The sequence below is a fragment of the Anomalospiza imberbis genome, unplaced genomic scaffold (assembly GCF_031753505.1).
Source record: "Anomalospiza imberbis isolate Cuckoo-Finch-1a 21T00152 unplaced genomic scaffold, ASM3175350v1 scaffold_56, whole genome shotgun sequence".
Taxonomy (NCBI): Eukaryota; Metazoa; Chordata; class Aves; order Passeriformes; family Viduidae; genus Anomalospiza; species Anomalospiza imberbis.
In genome coordinates this window covers 722,993-734,471 of record NW_027100171.1, presented here as the reverse complement: position 1 = coordinate 734,471, position 11,479 = coordinate 722,993, and the positions used below count along the sequence as shown (strand labels likewise).

Below are 11,479 nucleotides of genomic sequence, written 5' to 3'. Positions count from 1 at the left end.
TAAGTCCCTAACAGACTAGGTTGCTGTCTTCGAGATATTTCAAGCAACCTCCATCAACTGCACTGTTCTTCTGTGAGGATGTGCAGGTGGAGCCAGTTTCTGCCTCATAGACTTAGGCAACAGCACCGTCGTAACTGGAAGGTGAAGGGCAAGGCCACTCAGAGATGTGTCTGCACAACGAATCCATGTGCTGCAGCATCTTCCTTCCGCAGGAGCAGGACAGCAGCTTCAGGATTGCCAGTGACAAATGCAACAATTACGCAGCGTTCACATGGCTGCCATCGGGTGTGACCCCCCCAGCACAGCTCTGTGCAGGGAACTCCTCTCAGTAGCTGGAGAGCAGCGTCCGGAGGCGAAATCGCAGCCGACCATAAGCTTGCAGCGCCTCTAGGTGGGCAGCAGGATCTCGGGCCAGGTGCTCAAAGAGGTTGAGTGGCTGAAGCCTTCGCATTGCTGGCGGCAAGCTGATCTCTGCAGGAAGCCTCCCGTTGCCTAGCACAAAGTGCTCCAGGTGTTTCAAGTGCAGGCAGCGGCGCAGGTACGCCATGATGTCCCACAGCCGCTGTGCAAATTCCCTCCTGCGCCACCGGGACAGCGGTACGGTGGTCAGCACGTGCATGACCACAGTCTTCCAGGTAGAGCTGGAAAAACCTGTGCCCCTCAGGATGCAGGTGAAGACCTGCAGGCATTTCAGGTGCAAGCTCTGGCACGGCATCTGCCTGGCGATGTGCTGCAAGAATTTTGCCTCTGCCACAGCATATGTCTCAGGCCATGCTGTGCTTGCGATGATGTTGGCCTCGGCGGGCTGACTGCTAACAAAGATGCTGGAGTTGCCTTTCTGGGCCTCTGTGGGATGGCTGACCACAAAGATGTCAGAGTCCCCTTGGCGCACCCCAAAGAGCATCTCCACCGTCAGGCTCTTCTTGCCTTTGCTCAGCTGGAATTGGCAGGAACGGCTGCAGGGCTGAAACACCAAGTGCCATGAGTATGACTGAGGCACGTGCAGCCATGAGCATCTCACCAACTGGTAGAACCAGCGGGAGGTTTTCTCCACATCCAGGTAGGAGCCGGTGCAGAGTGTCTCTAGGAGGCTGCGCTTCTGCTCCCGCCACAGCTCCTCCTGCGAGTGGTGCAGGAAGCACAACAGCTTCTCGCCCAGCCGCTCCCTCTCGCACAAGCACGCAAGCTCCACACGGACGCTGAAGGTCCTTGTTGCCATCTGCCCTGCACTGTTCAGCTCTAGGTGGAAGACGTGCCCTGGCGGGGGATTCAGTGGGACCAGCACGTGGTACACACCATCCCACCCACGGGGACTCCAGCCCTCAAAGGCACTGCCCACCCCGATGGCTTCTTGAGGCACCGGGTAGAAGCTATTGCTCACGCTGTCCACAAAGACACGCGTGAAGCTCTCCATCAGCTCAGCTACCACTGAGCAACCTCTCTCCAGGTCCTCCACAGGCCACTGTATGCCATCCACTAAAAGGATGCCTTGCTCATTCCCAGCATCCTGAGTGTCTTCTCTGTCTTCGGGTCTACCATTGCCGCTCTCTTCCTTGCCACCATCACTGCCAACTTTTTCACTGGCAGCCACGTTACCTTGTTTGTCTTCTTTTCTATCCTTGTTCTTGTTTCCCTCCACGTTCACATCACCCTGTTCTTCAACCTTGTTTCTATCATTGCCATCTTCTTCTGTAACATCCTTATTTTCTTTCTCAGGTCCAGCAAAACCATTAAGGGCACTTTCATTCCCGCATTTACTGCTATCTTCCTGCTCAGTCACATCTCTGCTTCTCTGTTCACTGGCATCACTGCTTTCCTGCACCTTCACATCCATGTATTTTTCCTGTCCATCTATGTTGTCTTCACCTTCATTTATGTCATTGTTGTCGCCCACCTTTATAGTCACACTATTGTTTTTTTCTTCATTTCCATCTCCTTCTTCTTCCTTTCCAGTGTCCTTGTCTTGCTCCACCCGCACATCCTTGTGTTCTCCTTCATTTGCTTCATCTAGGTCTTCTTTATTTCCAACAACATGGCCAGGTTCTTCTTCATTTTCGTCACCACGACTGTCTCCTGGTACATCCCCATCACTCCGTCCCTCATCTTTCTTTAAATCATGTCCATTGTCTCTGTGAACATCGCTGTCTTCCTTCACCTTCACATTGTCATTGCCTTCAATGGCATCATCACTGTCTCCTTCACCTACAGCCACAGGACTGCCTCCTCTGTCATTTTCAGTGCTGCTGTCATCTGCCTCCACAGTCACGTCAGTGTTTTCTCCACCTTCCTCTGGATCAGTGCTGTTTTCTTTCTGTTCTGTTCCTTTCTCATCTCCCAAGGTCTTGCAGGAGCTCTGGTCCTTGCTGCTGCTGCTGCTGGTGTCACAGCTCCTTCTCCTGCAGCTAAACCACAGGCCCAAGAAGAGCAGGACGCCAGCAAGAACCCAGACCGGCCACTGCTGCAGGGCACCAAAGAGCACGGCTCCCCAGCCCTCGTCCTGCTGCTCCAGGGGCCCCCGCTCCAGCTCCTGCAGCAGCTGAGCCAGCTCACGGTCCAGCAGCTCCTGACGCTCCTTCATTCGCTGGTGCGTGGCCTCATCCAGCCCATCCCCAGCCGGCTGGGGGTACTGGATCAGGCTTTGCACGAGCACGAAGAGCAGTGACAGTAAAGCCATGGTCTGCAGGAGGACACACAGAAGGGGTTCAGTGGGGCCGGAATGGAGACGGACAATGAGGGGCAGGAGCAGCAGGGATGTGGCGGCAGGAAGGAGAGGGCCCCCGGCAGCTGGCAAGGCCTGCACCGCTGCCCCAGCAAGCAGCGCGCCCTCAGCGAGGCGCTCCCGCCGGGGCTGGGCCCTGGATGCGGGGGCAGCCCCAGGTACCGGCGCTTCTCCCCCAGCCCTCCTCCAGCCCCCAGCCCCGTCTCCTCACTGCTGTGCACTCACCGCTTGCCCAGGCTCTACTGGGGCAGCGGCACCCGCTGGGGCCTTTTCTAGCTGCCCCCATTGTGACACGGCGCCTGCGATGTCACAGAACCCAGAGCGCGGCACAGGCCAGCCCCGCCCGCCGTCCCCAGCCCGGTCAGGGAACTCATCGTGGCCCTGGGCACCCCGAGCCCCAACAGACACCAAGTGCAGATCCATCCCTCGGGAACCTGGGAACACCAGAGCTTCCCTTGACAGAGCAGGCACAAGCACCCTCACACACAACCCTTGTCAAATTCAAATTTGGGTGACATGACCCAGGGATGTTCTCAGTGTACAAGTGTAGGCTTTTATTTAATACTGGTGGGGGACATTTTTTATTAGTAGTATTTATACTTATTACTTTGGGGTAGGATGTCATGTAAGCTAATGCTCTGTTACAGATTTAGTGAGATTTCTTTCTTTCTGGAAGAAATCCAGGCTGCTTGGATGATGCACAGGAAGAGTTAATACCATCCTAAAAAGGCCAATTAATTTAATTACAAAATGTTATGCCTTCAATAACCTCTTAGCTCTCAAACTCTGTGGTTCAACACCGTGCAAAATTCTGGTATAGCCAGGATTTTGTTCTGAAAGTAGAATGTCTGTGTTTTCAAATTTGTGCAAAGATGTACCTCTGTCACTCCCACCATCTTCAAAATTGTCTCCCTTAAACAGTCTTAGCCAATCTCTTTGACTGATAAAGGAACTTCTGTCTCTTTCTGCTATCTCTTTGTGTATTTATCTCCAAAGGACTGTGAGTACAGGAGAGATTATACTCCTCGACCTTTCTTTGGGGAACTCATCTCTAAATGGAACTGCAGAAATGGGGAGGGAGGAAAGGGAAGCAGGATGTGACTTGAGTACCTGCATCGTGACCACAGATGGCCACTGCTAGACAGACACTGACGTCAGGCTGATCACGCTCTCCCCTTGGTGTGTAGCAGAATAATGTTGGGATGGCTAAAACTGCTCTGAATTGGATTTGCTTAACAGATGTCATTAGTAAAAGTATTCCAATAAAGAGTTTTAAACTCTCTTCCGAGCTGATGCCACTTATCATGTATCTTCCCCGCATTCTTCTAGGGAAGCTGTTTTTGATGTTGTCCCTTCCTTCTTTTTACAAGGGAGCAAAAATTATTTGCCAAGTATCACTCTTCCAGATTTGTTTCCTCTCATTTTCCAAGATTTAATAAAGTGAACACTCAGCAGAATAGTTCCGTATTTTTTGAACACAATTCTTCCTTTACCCAACTGAGGGCCTTCTGTGACCATGAAAACACAAAAACTGTTGTGAGCTACAGTTTACACTTAAGAGGTTGATATGGGTCAGTTCTCCCAGGTTATTCTTAGTTCATCTGCTATGTAAACTGTTGATGTCAGTGACTGGAAGCTGCTCTCCAGGACATTATATATATGATAATTATATGACAGAATATGCAACATATAGTTGGATCTGACCTTCAAGTTCACTAGCTTAAAAAAAGAAAAAAAAGTCTGTAAGAAATTTGCTGGTTTTTCTATTTATAAATGCCTTCACATTTATATTTAGTTTATGCACATACAAGAGCCTTTCCTTGCATGGACAGCAGTGCCCATCCATCATCAATCTTGGGTATATTATAAGTCTCAATGATAACTGCCTCCAGAAAGCATTTTTGAGACAAAACAGGCAAATTCTTTTGTGTAACTATACAATCTTCCAGTAGTAGGATCTTCACTCTCACATAAACACTTCATGTTTTTCCGCAAAGGAATCTGAGATAGATTTTTCTGAGAGGTAACAAACCAACAAAAATTAATTAAATAACAAACAAGAGGAAAACACCATTTCTTCACTCAACACACTTTCCTTGTTTTTCATAAGCATTCAGATTTACAGCTGCTGATGCTAACACAGGAGCAGGGCTTTGTCTGGTTTTGCTTCCTTCTTCCAGCAGAGCAAGCACAGCTGTAAAATGCAAATGTTTTTTTTTCCTGAGACGGCAATCAATCTTCTGGTTTGGCTATAGTCTACTTTTCCCTATAAAGTAGAACCTAGAGATACACTCAGAAAATATGTATGGAAGTACCTCTCAATTAATTAAAAAATATTATTACCCAGAAGATAGAGACATGACTGTCTACACTGTATGAATTGAACTTATATGAATTAGGACACAGACTCTTCCATTCTTTAGTAACAAAACTGATGCTGTCCTGAAAATGACATTAATGAATGAGACTGGTATATGAAAACCTTCTGCATCTGCTCTAGACGTTGGAATGAGCATGTTAAATGATGCAGCAGACAAGGAGGATGCACTTCTTAGGGAAGCTGAATGTCACTTCTGTGCTTAAGGAGTTCTGCAGTTTGGATGAAGGTCACAGGCTATGTCCAGGTGCACGAAAATGAATGATAAATACACACAGTTCTCTTAGACTGAAAGCAGAGCTAGACAAAGAGTATGAAAATAAGGAATAATTCATCCCCTGGTTTTCTAAAGATGTCAGTCTTCTATTAGAAGACAGTTTGTTAGCTCCTCCGTATATTAAAGCTATAACATAAAAATAGAAGCACCTCAAACTTGTATCTAAGATGCATAGATTAAGTAAGGTCTATGCAGAGCGAGCACCCTAAAAACATCACAAGAGCAAGCAGTGACAATTTCTGGGATAGTAATGACATGAATCAGTATCTAAAAGTTAAGTATAAGTGAAGAAGAGAATTTTTCAACTAATGGATCAGGGAAAATGTGGGAACAAAGGATATGTGATTAAAGATCATAGTGTATTATATTAACAGAGGTGGAGAATATATGACTTTGATTCTGTATTACAACATATTTCAATTGAGTTGTGTGTAGCTTTAGTTTTATACATGCACAATTTTTTAGAACACATTTTTAGAGTATGGCATGCAATAAAGGAAATGCATTGTATTGCATTGATCCCCACATGACTCCCTGGAATATCTTAACATTTCCAGCACAGATTCCCACTTCTGAAGATGAAAACCCAGAGAAGATGAAAACCTGTAACTGCCATTAAGAGAAGGTCTGAAATTTTAATTGCTGTCTGAACACAAAGGAGCTGTGACATGCTGTGGTTTCTTGAAGCACTCCTGCAGTTACAGACACATCTTTAACTACCCCACCCTCTCCCTCTTCCCCATCCACCATTGACTGATGCAGCTGGGAGATTCAGTAACTGTGGAGCAAAATCTTGCTTACTTTCAGCTCTCCTGCCCCAGCAAATGCTCAGCTCTTCTGGGAAGATGGACCTATGCCATAAACACACTGCACCTGGAAGAGAATGAAAACTTTCCTTCAAACACACACATGTGACCAGCTTTCTGGAACTGCCTGATGTTGCCAGTTTTCGTCTGTTTCCCACAAAGAAGGGAAAGAACCTTGTATTCTCCTCCTCATGATATTTCAAGTCTTAATTCCAAAGAACAGAGATGCCAGGACTTGTCAGTGACATGACTAACAATCTTATGAGAACTGGCAAGACAGCTCATTTCTCCTACATCTTACAGAAACCTTGGAATTATTTTGTCTGAAACACTTGGGAGAAGGAAGATGGACTTAATTCTGACAACTTTATTAAATATTCAGCACATCTGACATCCCGATATCAACAACAAAAATATGGTTTAATTATGATAAGCCATACTGGTATCATTTACAATACGTAAGTGTGAAAAAACTGCAATGAATTTTTTCTTGATCCATGTGGAAAAATACACACCTTCCACCCCCCCCAAAAAAGTAAGACAAGGCACAATAAATTCTCGTAATTCTCTTTCTTCTGGCTTTTCAGTTCCATCACAGCTCTCCAAATTAAGATTTATGTGCTATTTTGCATCTGTATCTGTTGTTGTTTTCCCCCCTACAGGGATATAGGTGGATAAGTTTGGACAGGAAACGGTATCCCTCAAGCCAAACTGAAAGGTTTTTTAAAGTTTTTAAAGTTGCTAATAGTTTTTAAAGTTGCTTTTTAAAGTTGCTAATAAAAGTTTGGGTCAGGGCCTAAATATCAATCATCTGCTCATTGTCTTTTTAAACGAGCTCAGGCATTTTCCCAACCACTCCCAGCAGGTCTCTGCCACTATTCTAAACTAAGATTTCAGACATTTCTTTTTTTCCTGTGTTGACCTCAATATTTTTTTTCTCCCCCTCTCTACCTGCCAGATGCATCCATCAGGATTTTGCCAAAGGCTATCTGCTTTTGAAGTTGAGAGGAATTCACTAATCGTGAGTGTCAAATCCACAATAAATGCCATTGCCATATGGTATGTGCTGCTTTTGGGAATTATCTCAAAAGGCCTAGCTGTGAGAAGGCTGGCTGTATGTTAGGAGGGTTTTACTGCTAACTTTCATAACTCATGTCAGGTTTTCAGTTTCGGTATTCATTGGCTTCGGTGAGTGCAACTGTTTCCTGAATTTATGAAAATGTAGTCAAGATCCCTTCATCTTGCTTCCTCCGTCTCTCTCACACAAACACATCCAAACACATCTCTACACAGTGGAATAGCATGCACAGTGGCATGCAAATCTAGCAAAAGAGAAGCTTGTAAATAAATAGCATGTCATTCTGCTTACTCATTAAATTCATCTGGGTGCTAAACTCATGACAAACGTATCATAAGCCCCGATGAAGGGTTTACAGCCTGTCCCATCACACCATCCTGAGTGCAATTCTGCCATGCATAGGAAGACATAAGTTTGAAAAACAGAGCAGAAATAGGTCCCGTAAGGGCAGGGTGCTGACACAGATGAAACGTAACTAACTGGAGAGCGTTTGTTTTAGCTAAAGAAGACAGCATCAGTGTCACATCTCTGTGCCTGTGGAGGTGTAATCTACATTCAAAGCAACAAGAAATCTATCTCCTTTAAAAAATTGTCCATTAATACATAAATGTGTCTGTGTTGAAACTCCTCAGATACCATTCCCAACAAGAACTACACACAAGACTAAGAAATTCCACAGAGAAACACGATTTGGTGATCCAAAGAGGCAAGGAGAAAGAAAACCACATATGTGGAGTTTAACATACCAACGTAGTGATAGAAAAAGAATTACAAAAATAAATGTCAGTCCCCTTGAAACACTTGAGGCAGCGCTCTCAACCTTCTCTGATGCTCTAGGAAGATGTGAATGTCCTCCATGTCTCACATCATCCCCACCAGGCACATGGAAATATCTCCAATGCAGCTCGGAGTGTTTCAAGTATAACTCCCCTCGAATTTATGTAGTCTGTTAACATCCTCTTGGAGCAAACAGAAATAATAGTTTAAAAAGACAGCTCTATTTCAGAAACATGTGCCTCTACACGACAAAAAAACCCCAGAATTTAATACCGTACCTCAGCACTGAGACCCCGTGACCCCCAGATCCCCGCTGAGGGCCGAAGACCTCTGCGGGCCGTCAAAGAACCCGCCCAAAAGCGGCCGGCCGCTTGCCGCCGGCGGTGCGGCGGGGCAGGGCGGGCCGAGTCGCATCGGGGGCCGGCGGCTGCTGCTGATTTCCGCCGCACGTACGTGCTTCTCTTCCCCGCTGGCCCCGCTGAGATGCTGTTTTGCAGGGGAGGGTTTGTAGAGTCCTGGGCGAGGGGCGGTGGGGAGGCCGTTTCGACAGTTCGGCGTGCCAGCAGGCCGAGCACAGGGCACGGGCTGCCCATCAGCTCGGTCTGGGAGTGCTCTGGATACTAAAGGAAACGAAATAAAATTTGCCGAGAAAATTTCTTTTCCGGACAAGTTTCTTGTTCCAAGCAAATAGAAGAGCCATTCCTTTAAGAGAAGAGAAAAGAAAAAGGGGGGGAATAAAACCCAAAAACCCAAAACCAAACCAAATCAAACCAAAGCACAAAATCAAAACAAAATGAAAAAAAAAAAACCCAAAGCAAAAACAAAAAACCCGAACCAAAACCTGTCGGGATCTGTGACATGTAGATGCTCCCAAGATTGTAGAAAGTCTCTGTCTTTCAGCCCCGCTGCCAAAGAAGGAGTCGTAATTCATCTCTGCTGGTTTTCAAGGTTGTTTATTTCTTCTTCTCTAAAATATTTTCTTTCTGACCTGCAGCAGGTCTGTCTTGCAGGACAGTGTGTGGGGCTCTGCCCCTCAGTGGGATGTTACAAACATTATATACCAAAAACTACGTGTGCTATATTTACAATAATGAGCCAATACCTATCACCCATGTTGAACAGTGTGTCCCCAGCCTAAACCCATAGAAAAATGCCAACACCACAGTGAAACATGGAGGGCATGAAGAAGAAGAAAAAGGACAAGGCACGCCCAGTTTCCTCCATCTTGCCCCCTTTGAACCCCTTATCTAGAATGCTAAAATTCTACTTTTGCACCCGTGCCACACTAATTACTACTTAAATCAAACAGTCAGAGCTTGTAATTCATCCTGAAAGATTGAAAAATTGTTTGCATGGACAGAGAACAGAGACAGTGTCTCTTGGGGCTCTGTACAGGGGGGTTCCTGACCCCCTGCCAGGGTCCCAGACCTTCCAGGGCAGCCAGAGGGCTGCCCTGGATTCCCACATCTCCCCCTCCTTCTTGAACCAAGAACACTTCTTTGACAGCTCTGTCCGTGGTCTGCCGCATGCGCTAAAGCATGCACGGCACAAGCATCAGAAGAATTACAATACCCTGTAAAGATATACAACTGTTTTCAAAATTTCCTTCTACAACTGTGAAAGGTTAAACAAATTGAACACAGCATCCATCTAAGATTTAGTTTCCCTCCAGGTGTGTTTTCTCTCATGATACCTCTTCACATTTATCACTCTGGTGTCCATGTGCCCGCAATAGATGTTCAATTGCTGCTTTGTTCTCATTTCACACTCCTAGCTAACAAATCATCCAATGCAAAAGAAACGGCATGGGCATCTTTACTCTGCCCACAACCTCTTTTGATCCAGTTGTGCCAAGGCTCTTTTTGATGCCACCTGCTGTGAAAGCAGAACCATCCCAGTTTTCTGAGCCTTTTTTCCATGTGTTAACATTATCATTGTCATAATCTGGATCACTTCACTCATTCGATTTTTTCCTTCTTGCTCTTTTATCAAAGTCATGCTGCGTGTTAACAAAAGATTTGCCAATGCTGCATGGACTGTCCCTGATATCTGTAGGGATAGCAAATCAAACTGTCTTCTTACAAATGAAAAAGATCTCTCGTGGCAATTATTTTGAAACCTGGTTGGATGGTTTGTTCGACATCTTAGTGTAGATACACCAAGATGATGCTTCTTTGCAAATTCAGTGGTTTGGAGTGACTTCTATGATTTTATCTTTGTTTTGTGCCACTCCGAAAAGCCGAAATGTTATATAAAAATTCATTTTTGCCACAACTTTCCAGTTCTCAAGGCTCATAAGGAGCTGCAGCAAGAAACCCCATCCAAACACCACCTCCATTCTCCAAATTGCAAAATTGTTGGAGGGATATCTTTTGGAATCAGCCATTTGTTCCCTGGCAAATTCAAACATGTTGAAAAGGGCTTTTCTGGCCTTGAGTGTTTCAGACTGATAGTGTCAACCCTGATGTGTTGCCCCGAGTTTTCCAAACATTTCCCTTGGTTGAAACATGAACAAAACCACCCCATTGCCCAAGGCAATCAGTGAGAAGATGAGGCACAAGTATAACACTTGATCAAACTGCAGGCCTCATTCCCCATGGGAATCTGGAATGCAACACCATCATCTCCCTTTCCTGAAATGGAAAGATGACAACTCAAGTCCCAAAAGAAACCCAAGTCCCAGAGTCCTCTTTCTGCATGTAGAACGAAGAGATGTCCACTGTCTTGACACCTGCTCATGTCTGCGTGCTGACTTCTCTGCTTCTGGAGTCAGGATCTGCTCTCCTCTGAACTCAACAAGATCTCACGCGTACTTTCAACCCCTGTGAAAACACAAACACAATTCTTTCCCAAAGTTATTAATTTGAGTGTTTTTTTCAATTTGATCTGTCCAGTGTCTGGGACTCTCCTCACGTTTCACTCGATGATCAGTGAAGTGCGCTTTACAAAAGAATTATTTCAAAAGATTAAAATACACAAAATCTCCAGCCTCATTCCAGCCTTATTTCAGGCACTTCTTCACCTTTCTCTCCTTCTTTTTTTTTTTTTTTTTTAAACAGGAAGGTTGAAAAATATAAAACATAATATAAAATAAGACAAAATACCTCAATGATAAAATGCATAAAATTTATCAAAACTGACAAAAAATCAAGAAGATTCAAAAGAAAGAGATTCTAAATAACATATATAAAATTGAACAAAGCATAATCATTAGAAACATTGTGCCAGCACTTCAGAGTCTGCAAACAGGTGCAGCATTTGTTTGCAGTGAAAATCCTCGGCATCCTTTCCCTGGCAAGGCTGGCAAGTTTCACCTCAAAGCTGCCTCAGCTGTTCCATCTGTAGGATCGAACTGGTAGGTCAAAATGACCTGCATATTATTCATTTTTTGTGCAGAAACCTCTGGATTTTGCTGGCAAACTCATCTGTCCAAGTTAAAATCAGA

The 11,479-nt window shown here is 45.2% G+C and overlaps 1 protein-coding gene across 1 annotated transcript in view; it reads right to left on the bottom strand.

The window, feature by feature from the left end:
* Window positions 1-325: 325 nt before the first annotated feature.
* LOC137467277 (inositol 1,4,5-trisphosphate receptor-interacting protein-like 1) overlaps window positions 326-11,479 on the bottom strand; it is a 28,091-nt gene continuing 16,937 nt past the window's right edge. The window contains exon 2 of the mRNA XM_068178774.1: window positions 326-2,202. Coding sequence (XP_068034875.1) covers window positions 326-2,202 — 1,877 coding nt within the window. The remainder of the gene's footprint in view (window positions 2,203-11,479) is intronic.